This window comes from Periplaneta americana, chromosome 15, assembly GCF_040183065.1.
Source record: "Periplaneta americana isolate PAMFEO1 chromosome 15, P.americana_PAMFEO1_priV1, whole genome shotgun sequence".
NCBI classification, from domain to species: Eukaryota; Metazoa; Arthropoda; class Insecta; order Blattodea; family Blattidae; genus Periplaneta; species Periplaneta americana.
Window position 1 is genome coordinate 108,121,533 of NC_091131.1, and position 19,063 is coordinate 108,140,595.

Sequence of the window (19,063 nt, forward strand, 5' to 3'; positions counted from 1 at the left end):
GAAAAAAAAAAAATACTCTTAGATTCCCATAGCACACTGATATCAAGGTACGACTAATTAACGATTTTGCTTTGCTTTGTGTGCCCAGGTGCGACTAGACTCGGCCAACGTATATCTGCCGGGTTTGAAAACTGCTGCCCCAACGCCCGTGCCTCCGCCCCAGCAGTCGCCCTCCAGGGGCCTCCACCCCACGCGCCACGACATCTACCAACTGTGCGTGTGCAGCAACGGCAAGTTGTTCCTGGCGCCCCCCGAGGGGCTCTGTGCGGCGGACGACGACAGCAACGTGTGTCGGTGATGAGACACACAGCAGCCCCACAGCGCTCCAGAGATGGCGACGTAATGCGTCCCTCTTTATCTTTCACAGATCGTCCCTGTTTGCCCTTGTAGGCTGTCCCTGTCTGTCACCTAAAGTTTGTCCCTGTTTGTCTCTTGCATTTAATCCCTGTCGGTCCTTTGCAGTTTATTTCTGCCTGCTCCTGCAGTTAGCCCTGGTTTCTGTCATCTCACCCCATCACTATTCTATTTTGCCTTTAATCTTCTCTCTCTGTCTTTTGCAACGGATCCCATTACATTATACGAAATATCTCTCCACAAAATATCCTTATATGTCCTTTCAAAAATGTCTCTGTATTTCTTATATTTGCTACGGTTCTTTGTTCTATGTACATGTTTACGTTCCCTTCATTGTGTCACATTCTTTGAAATTTGTTATTTCTTGTTCTTTTTAAAGCATTCCTATCTGTACCTTCGATGTACCTTGCAGCATATTCTTTGCTATCGCTACTTCCATATCTGTCCCTTGAATTTTTTTTTTTCTTTTTGTCTTTCATAATGTAGTGTCATTCATTTCACTTCATGTTTGAATTTCCTTCTGTTGTCTTTTAAATTCTGAAATTAAATAAACACTTTTCTTAGGGTGATATCTCTATCAATCTAAAACACTAAAATTAACATTAAAATAAATATCAATCTCTATCCAATAGTAGTCATTAGATCTAAGGCGAAATTACGGTAAAAAAACTGTCTACAATGTATCTACTGTAGCCAGATTTAGTTCACAAGTTACGTATAATTTGAAAAAAATCGTAATTTAAGAAAGAGAGCAACAAAATGTTAATAACAACCCAACAGTTTAAGACACAGTTAAGTAAGTGTCCTTTTTTTAGATACAATTTCCGCAATGTTACCTCAACAGATAAAAATAAAACTTTAATAAACATATAAAAATTTCCCCTTTATAAAACTTTCTCAGTGATCAATAACTTTTTAGTTCGTGGACGTAATTTTATAATTTCATACATTAATTCCGGAAAATTATTAAAAAGTGTTCCATACTATATTGATGTTTTAAATATTTGGCCGCCAATATATTAGAACAGCTAAAAATGTTTAATTGCAGTCAAGGATAAAAATTAAATTGTTGTTTCGAAAGATTGCCTGGGAAATAACTTCCATGATATTAGTACAACATGTAAGAGATTTGTAAAAATTATTTTCCCTCCTGAGAAATTTTCTAATTCAAATCAAAAATTCAAAACAGACTGTACAATAACTTCCGCTCTGTAGAAATTTTCGAATTTAATTCAATCAAAGGTACAAGTGTTAAACTGTATTATATGAGTACCAAAAAATCACACGTTTTCTATAACAGCTATAACAGCTAAAAGTAATATTTCTAAGCACGTACTCAGCGAACTATGTTTCTATTAAATAATTTGAATTTCCAAAGGAAATTTATCTGTGAAGAACAACACAATTTTCACGATAGCGTGTAAAAGTCAGATGTAATACATAAAATAAGTAAATTTCTCTTCACTGCTACAAGAATTACTTCCCGATTGTCCTATTTGTAATACGTGAAGATCATAATTAATTTTTCGAAAAAAAAATAGAAAAAAAGAAAAAGAAAGTAGTACATCGAAAAGCAATAAATTTTTCAATTATTAATACAGATTTATGGTGATGAATTAGCTCAATCGATTAAGCTGTTGGTTACGGTATTCAGACGGATTCAAATTCTAGAAAAGTCAAAGAGTTTACACAGTACATCCAATATTTACCTGTCCCTGTAGGTAGATCGGTGGAAAATATAAATAAGATGTTACCACTCAAGATTGTTACTATTGTTGCTACTCTATCGGCGTAATTAATTATTTTATCGGTTTAGGTCACATAATAATTTTGATGAACTTGTTATACAGACAAAAGGTTATAGAAATAACACAGTAGTTCTCTTTCAGATTATGCTGCTTTTAATCCATTGGCGGAATAGATTTTATTTTCATCATTACTTCCGGAACGACTATGTTGCTCTCATTCTGGAGGGAAATGATTATATGAAATTATACTGTTCCATAAAGTTATCTTGCTATTATTATTATTATTATTATTATTATTATTATTATTATTATTATTATTATTATTATTCAGCATTGGCATAATAATTTTTATGTACTGACTTCAGAATAACTCCGGTATTATTTTATAGGAATCGGGGATAACACGAATAAGACATATTATCTTATCAAGTTACACTTTTTGTATTCACGCAATGTTTAAAAAGTCTGAATGTGTCTTTGGACGTAAATTTAGAATATTATTTACAGTTTATAGTTCCTTAATTTACCACATTTTTAATTTGTTCTTACATAGGGTGACCAGACGCCCTCGTTTGTCCGGAGATATCCTCCTTCTTAGGCCTTTGTCCGGGGTTCGGGCGGATTTTTAAAAAATCGAGAAATGTCCTCCTTTTCGTAACTTGTATGCTTGATATTTTGACGCTATTTGAAGTAATTTGCCTGTAAGTGGCAACAGCATCGACGGAATATATTCTTTGCCAACGGTCATAACTCCCTTTGCTCCTCTTTGTTATGGTTGTTGCTCAGAGGTAGTTATACCTCTTTTTTTTTTTTTAAAGATGGGACATGACAGTAGCGTTGCGATCGAAAAAACAACTGTATGTCACAGCGTGGTAGGCCTGTTGCTATGGTAACAACGGTTGAGTTGCCAAAGTTACAGTTCCCACGTGGTGAGTGCTTAATAGCTCTCTTGGCGACTTTTATTATACACAAAATGTTAGCATTGATACGTCGATTTTTGTATTGTTTGTTTTTACCTTCGCCTCAATTGTCAATTAGCCTAATGTTTTAACGTCAGTCATCTAACATCAATTGCTAGCTTCCATTCGCTCCAAGCTCGGCCGCTTAACTGTCATATCCCATCTTAAAAAAAACGGGTATAGTAAATCGAGGAGCGAATGTAAATCTAAATAGATATTTTCTGTTCTCTCTAATAATTTTATTATAGTTCCCAACTTTCATATGTAGCTAACAGTAAAACCATTATTATTTTTTAATAATAAATTGTTTTGTAATAAGGTGGATTTATTTTTTTTTATTTTAGTAGGTTATTTTAAGACGCTTTATCAACATCTTAGGTTATTAGCGTCTGAATGAGATGAAGGTGATAATGCCGGTGAAATGAATCCGGGGTCCAACACCGAAAGCTACCCAGCATTTGCTCATATTGGGTTGAGGGAAAACCCCGGAAAAAAACCTCAAACAGGTAACTTGCCCCGACCGGGAATCGAACCCGGGCCACCTGGTTTCGCGGCTAGACGCGCTAACCGTTGCTCCACAGGTGTGGACAATAAGGTGGATATTAACATACTTTCAATGTGATATAAGCCTAAATCTGTCCGGTAATTATATTGTGTAATAAAATAGATATTGACGTAATTTAAAGTATTATATAGGCCTAAGCCTAAATCTAACTACATATTTTCTGCCCTCTTTTTTCGAACAATGTCCTCGTTTTTTAAGCTTTGTATCCTCCTGTTTTATCGATGTGAATCTGGTCAACCTATTCTTATATCAAATTGTCAAAAAATCATGACTATTTAAAAAAATCTCTAGCCAACTTAAAAATCTCTTAATAAAAATGTCTGAATTTGATCCTGCACTTCTTCCAGTAGGCCTACATTAATTTTCCTAAATGTTAATCCCCATATACTTCGATGTTATAATCTCACTTATTCTGTTAAGTATGGAATTTGTTTACCTTATTCCTTGCTGTCCTCTCTCGTGTCTATTCAAATTCCTTCAATAAACATAGTGCCTCTTCCTACAAGCGTCGTTGTCAAATCTCTGGAGCCTACGATCTGAAAACGGTGCAAGCAGTTCCTCTCGATGCATAACACCACCCCCGCTTGTTCCCTGTCTGTTGTGAACGCAGCCCTCGTGTGAGAACAGTGGTTCATCTCTACGCCCCGTCCTTTGTGAGTTAAAACTATTATCCGTACTAGTGTGAACAGCGCTACGCATACTAGTGCCAGTGAGAACCCCGCGCGCGATCGTGTAACCTAGCAACGCAGCGCTACAGCGAATTCTTTCTTTTTTTTTTTTTTGTCTTCTCCTGTGGTGCAAAATTAACGCAATTTTTGTTTTAAATGCAAATGGTGTTTACAGATACGTCCTATTATGAATATTATGGTTTCAGAGTAAGCAAGATATTTACTCATATGCAAAGTTTGATTTATTGTGATTGAATGTGAGGTTTGTTTGAAATTTTATCTCTCCAGGTTTCATTAATAAAACAAAAAGGATAGCATTGTATTCCTGATGATATGACGAATATATTTTCAACTCTCTAATATATAAGAAGGTTATCCAATTCTTATTAGCCATATTATATGTTTTGAGTTACATGGACGTTTTCTTCGCATTCTTTATTTACTTGTTCATTTTTTGTATGGATTATAAGGACAAAATGTGATATTGCAAAGAATCGAGTACTGGATTTTCAAGAATATACTTTTTTGCGCAAACCATTTTGAGATGGTGATTTAACGCATGCAGTCATATATTTCGTACATATCCATACAAAATGATAGAAAGTTTTCGTATATTTATTTTTAAGTAACTATTAGTGATACTTCTGTTCGAGATTGTGACTGACACATTTATTACAAGGGCACTTGACAATATGTATCGGAGGAAGAACCATAATTGTTGCATACATCTCAAGTCTGATCAGTGAACTATGTTACTAGTCAGTAGGGTTAGGATTTTGATGAAGTTGCATCTTTTTTCTAGTAATCCAGAAACATTGCTGCTTCAGTATTTATATGTTATGTGATAAACTGAATTTTTTAAACATATTTTAGGGCATTTTTTGCATTTTTTGCCTCTTACAACTCATAAGAACATTTTTTTTGTTTTATTCGGTCATTTTTGGGATATTTTCATTTAATTTTGGCCATAAATCACCTTATTAATGTAAAATATTATTTATTTCCTTTGATATTTTCTCTACATTTTTTGTCCATTAATACGCATTATTATGTATATTATTTTAATCGTTTTTCTACACAAATATTGTCATTTCAACGTAGTACACCCCCATGTAATGGATCAGTCCAACTACCCCTTCAATATAGAACCCTCTATACCTGCAAGTTCCGGATAAGAGTGGCCTTGTGGTGGACTACATGGAACTACATCAGATAATATAATTAATTAAAGTATACTACTTAGAAAAAATATGTAGAATTAAATAAACTTGAATGTTGGTACTATAATTTAATTTAATTACTAGTCTAAATATTAATATTCCTACTAACCCAATTATGTAAGATCAATTTTTAGGGTATTTTTAAGGGCATTTTTAAAAGATTTTTAGGTCATAAACGCATTGTTTTAGGACATTTTTTTCATTATTTATAGTTCATCGAAATCCTAGCCCTACTAGTTAGCGACGTATGGAATGGAGGGGGAAAGGAACTAGCCACCCTACCTCATTATCTCCTGGCTTAGTTTCCTCATGAATGATGCTTTATTAGTGTCACTTATGAGGTTACAACCAGTCTTCAGACTGCTGATTAAACAAACATTAGTAGTAATAATAATAATAATAATAATAATAATAATAATAGTTTTATTTTCCCTGGCAGAGTTAAGACCATCAGGCCTTCTCTTTCACTCAACCAGGATCAAATCACATACAGAAAAATACATACCGGTATACAAATATTAACTTAAAAATAATAATAAACATAATAAAGTAGAAAAGAGAGATTGAGTACATATACACAATCAGTTTTAACTTCAAAATAATAATAATAAAAAATATATATAATAAAAAAGAGACTGAATACACAAAAGGAAAATACATTCTAGTATACAAGTATTAAATAAAAAAAAAAGAATTAATACATATGAATATAATCTCACAACTAATTAGTGATACAATAACATGGTGTGCATCAACTGTTGGCTTCTCTCGGAATTTTAATTGGAAAATTACGAACACTCAATGAGAGAAATCCGTACCGTTCAGCATACATCAATCCGATAGTCAAATTCTTGTCACAATCTCTCCAACATATATCTGTCAATTGATACAGTCGGAGCAATGTTCCTTGTTGAAAGCCTTATGTCAGAGGTGAACAATCACGGCGTCTTTCGATATTCCCAAAGAAAGAAATTGCATTGAATAGGTCTGGCGAACCTGAGGCCAAGCACGATCGATCAGATTAGGGACGATACCACGTCCAATTCAACAATCTGACATGTTTAGCGATAGGAATACAGAAATGAGATTCAGCATCATGTTTGTTTGTCGAGACTGAATTTGTCTTCGCCAGCTACGGATCTGTTTTGTGGAGTAAAATCGAAACTTTGACAGTTTTACTAACAGTTGAAGCACATCATGTTGTTGTACTATTAATAATTACTTTATAACAAACATTGGAAAGTCTTTTCATCATTTTGAATCATGGTATGTATTTCTTCTGAAATATTATGCATATTTTGATTATGTATAGAATCTGGCAATCAATTTATGTTAGAATGATACAAACAAGACAAAGGCATACTATTTACTAAAGAGTTAATCGGACTCTCCAGAAAAAAAAGAGAGATTTGGTAGGGAATTAAGGAAACCCACGTGTTAGCGTAAAACGTCTATAGAAGGTGTTAAAAAATAATATTTTAAGAGGTGGTAGAACTCATCAAAACAAGCAAAAAAGTCTAATAAACATATATTATTGCGTTCTGAAATTAATATCTTCCGAGATATTAGAACTTACTTGTTCATAGATGTTTAATGTGACTTCCATCCATCATAACTAGACTTCGAGACTTGGGACCCGATACAATAAGTTTACTGTGCGTGTAGTATAGGTTGTTGACTCGCTGCAGGTAGCGAAAAGTGGAGGTGTGTTCAGGTAATAACGTTGCTGTTTAGAGTAGAGTACGGTAGTATGGGGAAACAGACACATATGTACATTCTGAAAATAAATATACGTTACACAATGACAATGTCAAAAGAATGTGAAAAGTTTTATTCTCCTGTCTTTTATAGCCATTTGTGTTTAATTATACACAGTGTTAATGGTGGAAATAAACATGTAGCAATTCTAATTTCTTCATTTATCCTATTGGTCGTCTTTAGGAAGTGCAGTTACAGTACCGAATTGCAATGTACTACAAGATATATTCTCAGTGTCTCAAACGTAAATCTTTTTCGATTATCTGCCAAACAAAGTTTGTACTGTGAAAAGTTGCGCTCTACGTCGCATGACGTGATAGGAGCAAAACGAAAAAACCTAACATCATTGCAGTCTCTAAGAGACAGTCCTTTATTCTCGGGTGACTCTATATCCACTAATTTGCAGTTTATGTTATATAAAGTTCCATATCCGTTATTTTTACATAAAATTGATTTCCACTTCTGTTTTACACGTTCAGTAACTGGTGTACTTGGTGTCTCATTAATTCTCTGTGTCATTTCCTCATCTAATTTGAGGGCTTCCGGCATCTCTTGCTCTGACTTTTCTAACCGTGTCATAGTCTCAGACACAGTTTGAAAATGGGTTTGTATGAAAGCCAAATTATTCGTCAGAACCTTCTAATCCGGAGCTTTAATTATTCTGATTGCAGAACAGTCTTCACTCAATGTGTTGATTATCTGCACAATTATACGGGAGTATTTGGTATAATAAATAGCTGCATTAAGTCATGTACCCCATCCAGAAACAATGAGCTCAGGAGATAGAGGAAGAGCGTGTGCTAATCTCTTGAATTTTGCAACAGCCTTTGCGTATTTGTTGGTATTCATTCTACAATACCCCCACCCACTGTACGCTTTACCACTATACTCAGTACGTCGTTATGCGGATTTCACATTGAACTACTCTACTGGGTCCGAAGTCTCGAAGCCTGATCATAACCAAAGCTGGGAACTTGGGGACTTGTATGTCGTGTGCATGAGTAAAATTACACGTACAACGTACTCAAAGCTCACGCTGCAAGTGCCCAGGGACAGTCGTATACACTAAGAAAGTGGTCACATCGAATGATAGGAAGACGGACGAAGAAACTGTATGTCGAAGCCAATGAATGATATTCAGAGAATTACAGGTAAACGGTCTGTTTGAGGAATTAGAAAATACGTGTTATTGAAATGAGCATCAAAGAAGTTTCAAAATACATTTTTTAAATTTTAGGTACAGAATTTTGTGGAGGAATTCGGAGGAGATACGTTATTTTCTGCGAAAGGAGTTTTGGATGTTGCCCCACACACAAACTAGAGGCATTCATTGAAAGACATTGTAGTCCTTTAAATTGGTGGACCAAGTCATAGTATTAGTGACCGAATTGAAAACTATTATCGAGAAAAGATTAGGATATACTTATCTTTTTCAGATATGAGACCGGCTTATAACTGCTGAAAATCGAACGGAAAACAGAGACAATGAAAACATTCAGTAGGTATTTTAAGTTTGCTCCCGTCACTTCATGTGACGAGGAAATAAGTTTTGCTCGTTTCAAATCATGTTTAACTAACAGGCGTAGAAGTTATGGGTTCGAAAATTTTCGAATATACACTGTAATAAAATGTACACAGCAGAACAGTAAATTTGATATATTGCTCATGTTTATTTTTATTATATACATATGCTATAAAATTACGTGTTTCAATCTACCATAATACTATCAATATGTTGTTCCAGCCAGAATCCACTTTTCTAATTCACATTGAAGTCCGGTCGCTTAGCCACATGCAAAGACACAAGTCCCCAAGTTCTGAGCTTTGATCATAACACAGCCTTCTGCTAGACGTGTTAAGGCTCGCTCCCCTTAGTGGAATCGAACCGAATCGAAACGAAAAGTCTGCTATCGCTCCCATCTAGTGAAATCGAACCGAACACTACTTTTGTGTTTTGTCATACAAAAGAGGATAATACTGCAAAAGATGTATTATTTTTTATTCGTTTATATTAAATTATGATTTTTCTATACATACTATTTCAGCAGTAACTTTCAATAGTAAATTAATTAAGCCGTCAAGAATGGATATGGTTCATTTGTTTTTTCAAGAAGGATTCACGAGAACTTACGATCATACCCAAAACATGAAATTCTGTTCCAGCAGTGGAATAAATATTCTAGCTCATGAATTCTCTTCTGCTAGATTCGGTTCGGTTCGATTCGACGCACCACTTTCTGCTATCTTCCATATAAATATATTGTGAAGAGAAATTCTGTTCGATTCTAATCCACTAAGTGGGAGCGGGCCTCTGGTAACCACGCAACCTTTCAAACACCCCTCGTTGGTCTGGGATCAGCTGACAAGCGTTGAAAATAAGCTTCTGCAGTGTTTGAACGTCTTCAGTGGATGTTGCATACACAAAGGCCTTTAAGTGTCCCCATAACCAGAAGTCCAAGATCTGGTGAACGAGCAGGCCATGATACAGGACCTCCCCAGCCAATGCACTGAAGATTAAATATCCGTGTTAGATGTCGTCTGACTGTTATGGAAATGGGCTGGTGCTCCGTCATGTATAAACCACATTTAATTTGTAGATGGCACCACACAGCTGAGTCACGATATCTGAAAAGAAGAGATCGTTCGAACTAAAAACGTTTCATATTGTAGGAGCGGTAAGGCACAATAAGCCTACTGGAAACTGCAGTACTAACCTTCGGGCCCCTCCTCCTTAAGGAAGGAAAAACCTATAGCCCTGAATTTGCGACGTTTTTCGTTGCTGAGGGAAGACCTTCAACGAATATTTTATTGCCCCTATAATTCCTCACAATATGTCAGATTTTAATTCACGATATTTGATTTGCTGGCCAACATAATTATTAACGTTGGTATTATAGAGGTATCACAATTTGTCTTCATACAGTAAATTGTAGTCTAGACAAAAACACAAAAAAATTTACAAATTATTTCAATTGGTGATAATTAGGTGTAGTAGTTGATTGTGTTAACAGTTCTCTCATTCACAAACAGTTATAAATAAGTACAGTTTCGTTAAATATATATACTAAAGAAATCTCATTTTATCTTTTCCAAAAGAAGACATCTTGTGAATTGAAATCGCCTTTGAAAGTCCACAGTTTTTTTACTGCGTTTAAACCTGTAAATCTTCGATTTGATTAAAAAAAAAACATATTAACACGTGTTACTGATAGGAACAGGGTATCAATAATTAACCAAATTCCATTTTATACGAAAACAACTTCCTCTACGTCTACGATCATTTTGGTTGTTCATCATTTGACAAAAAACGATTCCTCTTTACGGAACAAACCGTCTGTATATCAATTTGCCGTCTCCGTTCACTGTGGTAGCTATTATTTCAAATTCAAATTTCATATTTATTCACAATTTAACATTTGAAATGATACATATGAAATATATATCCGAAATGAGCATATGCTCGTGCTCAGGTACAGTCCAGTAGTCTACATAAATTTTACAGAGATCAATGATAATGTTGATGATAGAAATAATAGTAATAATAATAATAATAATAATAATAATAATAATAATAATAATAATAATAATAATAATGGAATAACCGTGACGGAGATGATACAGAGATACAAATTAATTCAATAATAATAATAATAATAATAATAATAATAATAATAATAATAAAACAAAACTATTTACAATAATAAAATAAATACTAGGACGGATAAAATAAAATATAAATCCACTTAGCGAGAGCTAACACAACTTAAATAAGCATATAATAACCAGGAAAAAAATGAACTCGAAAATTAACAGAAAAGTTCGTTGCATCGCAGACGACAGCAACCGCCGTATTGACATTGTATTATGCATTATTGATAATAGGGGGGAGCCGAAGGTCTACGTAACTGCCGTTCTCTTCGAATCTTCTCATGCAATCATGGGAAGTTAATGCTGAAAAACAAAATGTCTACGAGTCAAACTGTTCATTATTACCAGGATAAATACAAATAATACTGAAATATATTAATCAAGTTTCAGTTATAGATCTTCCCTTTTGTGTAAGAGGTATCATATCAAAATATTTTTTGAATGGCGGGGAAAATATAAATTTTAATAAATCTCTAGTGACAGAGATAGTGACAAGTACAATCAAGTGTATCTGTGGCGATGCTAAGAAATCATTTATTGGAGATATACACTGTTATTAATTAAGAAAAGATCTGTTTATATTTATTACAATATTTTATCTTATAGGTTACAGGCATCAGATAAATACAATAAAAATTAGTACCATTAAAGCTAGAACACTTAAAATAATAATAAAAGTTATATATCATACAAACATTTTCACTTTATTTTTAAACTTAAGAATGTGTAAATTGCTTTGGTCTGGATTATTTTTCAATACTGAATTGTATAATCTTGGTCCATAATTTCTACTGTGTCTTAATCCAGCTGTAGTGTGAATTGATTATATCTGCCTTATTTCTGAATGACACAGATTCATTTATATGCTGGTAGGGAAACGGGAGTACATCGCAAGAATCTCGCAAAGAAAGTCTTTGTTCTCCAAAAATTACATTTTTACTCACAAGGAATCCGACACTAGCTTTTTATCTAACTATTCGTGGATAAAAAACATGTTAAATTTCCAAAAAAGTATTCGATAATCAGATAGCAAGTAATAATATAAATGCAAATGTTTGTAAAGTTTTAAAGTGTGTGCGGTATTTGCAGTCATTATAAGTAATCTAAAAATATATTTGTTATTTATGCAGTGACTAATATCGTTAATAACGCAGGAGAATTGCGTCATTTGATCTGCATTGACTGACATTATTGTTAAACACTACCACAGTGTTTGCCTCTGCCCCGTCTGTTTACTCCATGAAGCGATAGCAGCGCCATAACATGCACATGAAATGAGGACAAAGCCGTGCTTCTGAATTCGTATGCACTACACGTTACGTATAAATAATTGCAACCCACTTCGTTATGGGTTCCGGACATGTGGAAACCAGAATTTATAAACGATTTTCACATCTGTTTTACAATCAGCAATTTTGTCGCTTTTACTTCATTCGAAATGAGAGACAACGTGTAGAGTAACTTTAGGTAAATGCAAAAATTACGATTATTTTTTAAAATAAAAACTTCACAAATAAAGCACGAGAAAATATTTTCTTTGAAATTGGCAATTATCTGACATACTCGTATAACTTAATTTTGAACAGAATTCTAGGTTAGTCTGGGATAAAGTTGGATAATGCAAAAACCCTATGTTCATAAACTTTTGTTTCACAACGTGCAGACATCTGACAATAATTATTTAAACATAAATCTAAGTTTAAAAGTGAAAATATTAAACGTGTCTATGCTACAAAAGTAATATAAAAGAAAACAATTGCATTTCATCTGCAATTATCTGGAATTTATTTTATTTAAACTTAAATCTGAATTCAAAAATTAAAAAAAAAAATATGCGAAAAAGTAAAGTAAGCGTGAATTCTATTTCAATAAGTAAAATATCCACGTCTTGCTTACGGGGAAACGCTTTGGTAAACTAAATTTATAATATGACTTCACATTATTTAAGGGACACGGACTTAGGAAGTTTATAGTAAGATGTTTCTTTACCTCTTCGTCTTCTTTGAGGACTAGGGGAAATTTTATTTAGGCCTGTTCCATATGTCAGTGTTAAGCTTATATCACTTTTCATAAATTTAACTTTTTCTCAAACTACGTTTTTAGGTGTTCAAAATCCTTCATGCTCATGCAATATTCACCAAATTCAATGAAAACATTCGTACGCGACCCTGCTTATATTTTATGACATCTTGAAAATTAGAAGCCACAAAAATGATGTAAATCGAAAATATTAATAAATTAATGTTTCATTAAAAAGAAAGTATTGTGCCTAAACTATCCTAGAAATCATGAATTTCTCAAAGTTAAAATATTGCCCATGAAGCAGAGTTCGTATCAACTTGCTGTATTTAAATTAATGCGCATGAAACATTTTTAATGTATCACTAAATTGCATAATTAAAATAAAATTATTTCGAATTTAGCATACCGATTGAGCTGAAAATCTGCACACACCTTACTCTTAGTGCATCTAACAAACAGTTAAAAATGAATTAATTGGTCCTAGTGTCCATTAAACTTACATCAAAATTAGAGAAAAAAAACTTGGAACAAAGTAGAATAATTGTAGACCAAATTGTACTACTTCATATTAGGGAAGTAGTGTAATAAATAGAAGTTGAAGCATATAAACTTTGAAGTTACATGCACACAGGATAAAGCAGTTTACAGAGCAGCTGGCATATCTGCTGAAAAGTATTTCTACTGTCGACTGCTGGTGCGATATTAGAGTCAACTCTAGCAGAAAGGCAGAACCTCCCGCTGATGTAGGTAGAGCTGGTTTGAAGGTCACTGAAATAAGGACTACTACATAAAAGGTATAGACGTACAGTGTCCATACTTATAATTCCCTACACGCTGGAAAACCCTTTTAGTCAGAGTCCGTGGATATCCAGAGTACCGAAATCCTTTCCGCTGGAAATGCCGACAAATCAGTCATTGTTATTCCAGAGTGCGCTATTTGCCTATGTAGTTTATAGGGAATGAATGTTGTCTAAATCAGAATCAAATATTTTTATTTTAAGGGCCACGGTCACTGGCCTAAATTGAGTTTTATTTTAAATGTTCCTACCCCAAGCGTGTTGAAATGGAATAACAGTGGCGTCCGACTAGCTGATTGCACTACTCTGGATATAATATACTCTGTTTTTAGTTGTGAGGAGCTCTAATTAAATATTATTATTAAATTGTTTAACCGGAAACATTGGAGGAACTCATTTCTCATACCTATTTTTTAATCAGTGTCGAATTGCAGAGAAAACAATTAACGTAGTAACCATAGTACATTTATTTTGTTGTATTTATATTATTCCGTAATTGACCTTAAAATGAAATATTTTGTACTAATTCCTTTTCCGTTATTTTATTAAATTAAAGAATACAATTTAAACTTGTGTATCCTATGGGATAGGCTACTTAGCCAATTTCAGCGTTAAACACTTGGTAATTTGAATCGGTAATTTCATTTTAGAAACAACGTAACTCCACAAACATAAATTTTTCACAAATGATAAAAAAAAACTAATTTATGAAAATATGCAGGTAGCTACTTCAGTGGAATTTTTGCACATTTAAAGAAACTGTTAAACAGATTATTTAACGTATAATTCAAATGCAAAATATAGTATAAAATATATTAAATTTAAGGCCAAAATTTCAGGAGCTATGTTGTTTCTAAACTTAACACAAAATATCAGAGAAAATGTTTATCATATATTGTACTTTCATTACAATCTAGATTATAAATAATAAATAAATCAAAGAACTGTTACGAATGATACTTTTTCACATTGTAACTGTCAATTACTAAACAAAATTATTTGAAATTATTACAATTTTGACATGAATGTTCTCATTTCTTTACCCAGAAAAAAAGTTGTGTATGAAAATTAATTCAGTACAGCTTAGGTTTACATTAGCGTTCAACGCAAAAGAAGCACACTACTTTTATGAATAATTTTTCAAAATGTGAGTATAAAATAATTTATGTCCAGGAATATATTGCAAGATTTTCTTATGGTTTAGCATCATTTAGTTTCAGTTCATCCCTGTAAGCCCTTGTTTGTGACAAAGTTACATTCCGTTTACCAGTGTCTCGAAGAATGAATGTGTGCTCAAAAATGGTTCCAATAAACGGTGCTATTATTACAGCTCCAGGGAGCTCTTATTTGAAATAAAGTACGCTTGTTTCTTGGAAGATGTTCAGTTTCTGAAGAATTAACTATAAGTATTTTTATAAAGACGAGGCTACAAATCTTTGAAGTTTATTATAAGATGAATGTCCACCATAGTAACAGGGAACTTTCGGAAGAGCTTGATTTTACTATTATTTCACAAACTTACTTTGAGACATAAATCCTGTCATGTATTGTCAGGAGCCTTTTCACTACTCCGAAATACCGGTCATTGGGCAGAAAAGAATGTCCTCGTAATGAAAATGCTTGATCACATTGAAACGTTCCGTTTCTGCCAATGATACAAGATTCGAATTACAATACGGTTCCTATTCTGGCCCCCGCAACTATCTGAAAATAAATGCAGTTCTCTGACATCTTTGGACAATAAATTATCTATGTAATGTAAGAGGAAATACACGACTTCATTTCGTCACGTGAATGCAAGAACTAGGTAACTCGAAATTTGCGTTTTTTAGTTACCTCTTTTATAGCATAGCAAAAATCGCAAGAACCAGGTAAATGACTGAACGATACCAGCGACATCTATTTTCCAATATAACAAATAGGTAAAAGAAAACGAGACATATTCCTTAGTGCAATAAATAAGTAAATAGCACAAAATATGAAAAATGAAGTTACCTAGTTCTTGCATTCAGGTGACGATTTGAATCCTTACTTCCTTTAGTTCCATCATATATGTAAAATGAAGTAAAAGTGTTGTCACTGTTAACAGTAGAAACAACAGAACCACAGGAGATCCGTTGTTTCTAAACTAACCACGATTTTTCACTGGCAGTATATGCTAGATAAGAGCCGAAAGTTGCGTTTTTCTACACAGAAATATTCTACTATGTCAAATGAATGCATTAAAACATAAAACTAATTTTGTGAAAAACGTGGAGTTACGTTGTTTCTACAATTACCGATTCATTTGCTCTATTTTGTCCTGATTTTTTTTAATTAATATACAGGAAACTTTATACATACATATTTTATTTTATTTAAAAATTTTCATGTGAGAATGCGTCCAAATAGTATGGCTACATAGTATTTAGTGCACTGAGTTTTCATTACAGTATGTGCAAGATAAGAGCCGAAAGTTGCATTCTTTCTACACAGAAATATGCAACTATGTCAAATGAATGTATTAAACAGAAAACTAATTTTGTGAAAAAAGTGTAGTTACGTTGTTTATAAAATTACCGATTCATTTACTCTATTTTGTCCTGAATTTTTTAAATAATTATACTGGAAACTTTATACATACATATTTTATTTTATTTAAACATTTTCATGTGAGAATGCGTCCAAATAATATGGCTACATAGTATTTAGTATACTGAGTTTTCATTACAGTATATTCAAGATAAGAGCCGAAAGTTGCGTTCTTTCTACACAGAAATATGCACTATGTCAAATGAATGCATTAAAACAGAAAACTATTTTGTGAAAAAAGTGGAGTTACTTGTTTCTAAAATTATCGATTCATTTGCTCTATTTTGTCCTGAATTTTTTTAAATTATTATACAGGAAACTTTACACATAAATATTTTATTTTATTTAAAAAAATTCATGTGAAAATGCGTCCAAATAGTATGGCTACATAGTATTTAGTATACTGAGTTTTCATTTCAGTATATTTTGATATAATTAACACCATGAAATGTCTCTCCAACTAAAGGGACAGAACTGTTATACCACTCCAAGTTGTGAAAAGTAAGGGAACATAAATGTAAGATATTCAACAGGTGTACACAAGCCTGCGGGCTGTAACTCAGTACACACCAGTTTGGTGTTACTGTTAATTTATACACACACATTTTTGGTAAATGAACAAAAAATGGTAATTTCAAACAAACCTTCTCATTGGTGAGTGTATCTTGTTCTACTGAAAACTTACTATTCCAGTGAACATAACGGTTTTAATTAAATTACGTTTCATTTAACAGTATTCAATAGGGAAAAGCACTGATACATAACTGATGGAGGTGCAATCGATGTGTTGACTAACCTTCCAGGAAGAGTGACTACAATTTACGAAATTATGTTAAAATATTGACTCGTGTATAGCATGTGTTTAGATCAGCATCAAGGGAGATAATTATTGTATTTGTGTGTGTGTGAAGCTCGTTGTGTTGTTACAACAGATTGCTAGATTCTACTTAGGAATGAGCTTCTTTATGACAAAAAATAATTTTTGAAAAGAAAAACCTCTGGGATAATTGGAAAAAAAAAACATTGATGTCTGATATTTGAGAACAATTGAGTGTTGTAAGGTAATAACCATGTAAACAAGTTGAATTTTTTGTTCATAGAGTGAAAAGATAAAAAAATACTTAATAAAATGTATAATGAATTCATTGATAGATTGAAGTTTTACTGAACCATTTTCTTCAAATGTGTGGTTGTATAGTTCGCATAGGAATGTACCCATGAAAACTTTAACAAAAGAATTTTCCTGAAACAATATGATGTAATAATTTCAAAAGCTATTAATTGTTATTAAATAGAATTTGAGTCTGCCCGTAGTGATTACTTCGGGGGCACACGGTAGTGTTGTAGTACGCTACAAAAGCGAAGACCGCGAGAAACAAAGTTGTGAGAGAATGTTTTTCATTTCAACTATAAAGGTATATGCTACATAGCTGAAATCTGCCAGAGATATTGTGACTGACCATGTTAAAGGCATGTTACGAAATCATCAAGTTGTACTAAGTTTCAAAAATCGAATACGGGTGATTACTGTAAAAACAAAGATTAAATAGGCTAAATAGCTGCTATTACGAAGTTTATGGCCCAAAAACTGAATCGAAATTAGTTTAAAACCTACAGTTTAGTAACAATTTTCTCAAGATGTTTGATCAGACGTGCTTGACAAGGATCTTTGTGATCCTTCACCTTTCCTCACTGGTAGACTTGTGTATATAGAAAATATACACATTTTGTCTTCGATGTTTCATCAGACTGAATTTCTACTAGGAGTTGAGGAAGAAGAATCCTTCGTAAGTTTCAAACAGTAGTAGTAGTAGTAGTAGTAGTAGTAGTAGTAGTAGTAGTAGTAGTAGTAGTAGTAGTAGTAGTAGTAGTAGTCGTGGTGGTGGTGGTGGTGGTGGTGGTAGTAGTAGTAGTAGTAGTAGTAGTAGTAGTACAGTACTAGTAAAGGCTTATTCACAATGAAAATTAAACATAACCGTAATATAAACACAAGTTTGCACCCAGGCCACCAAATGGGATCGTTCACAATGATTCACATAAGCATTGACATAAACATTATCGTAAGACGTTAACATGAAAGCTTGCAAACTCCAAACTTTCATGCTTATGCTTACGTGATTTGCAAACAGAACACAATCGTGGAGCGCTGAAGTATACGACAGAATGTGAGGAAATGGCGTCGTTGTTATGTTTCCTTGGTTACCAAGTATGTTTGCTGTTATGTTAATGTTCCTATCGTGAATGATGGTATGACTTCTTGATTTTACCGTAACGTTTATATTCTTAAGTTAACGCTTACGTTATGTTTAATTTTCATTGTGAATTAGCCTTAAGAGTAATAATAGTACTGTAGTAGTGGTTGTACTCGTAGTAGAATTAGTAGTACTAGTAACAGTAGTAATACTACTAATAAGAATAGTAGTTGTGGTTGTAGTAATAGCGGTGATGGTGTTTTTTACTCGATTATTTAACGACGTTGTATTACCTACGAGGTTATTTAGCGTTGATGGAATTGTTGACAGCTATATGATATTTTGGCGAGATGAGGCCGAGGATTCGCCTTAGATTACCTGACATTTGCCTTACGGTTGGGGAAAATCTCGGAAAAAACCCAACCATGTAAACAGCCCGCGACCGAGAGCAACTCCGGATCGGCAGGCAAGCGCCTTAACCGACCGGCTGCGATGGTGGTTGTAATAGTAATAAATAGTAATATTAATGATTGTTGTGGTTATGGTGGTGGTGGTAGTAGT

General features: G+C 33.4%; 1 protein-coding gene across 3 annotated transcripts in view; it reads left to right on the forward strand.

The window, feature by feature from the left end:
- The window catches only part of Scgdelta (sarcoglycan delta), a 436,735-nt gene that overhangs the window by 394,455 nt on the left and 23,217 nt on the right, over positions 1-19,063 (forward strand). The window contains exon 9 of one of the 3 annotated variants that reach the window (XM_069847983.1): positions 89-339. The exons of 1 other annotated variant lie outside the window; for it this stretch is intronic. In XM_069847983.1, the coding sequence (XP_069704084.1) occupies positions 89-298 (210 nt within the window). In that variant the 3' untranslated portion in view covers positions 299-339. Of the gene's footprint in view, positions 1-88; positions 17,456-19,063 lie in introns of those variants that run through there. One more of the 3 variants, XM_069847982.1, reaches the window with a different exon arrangement.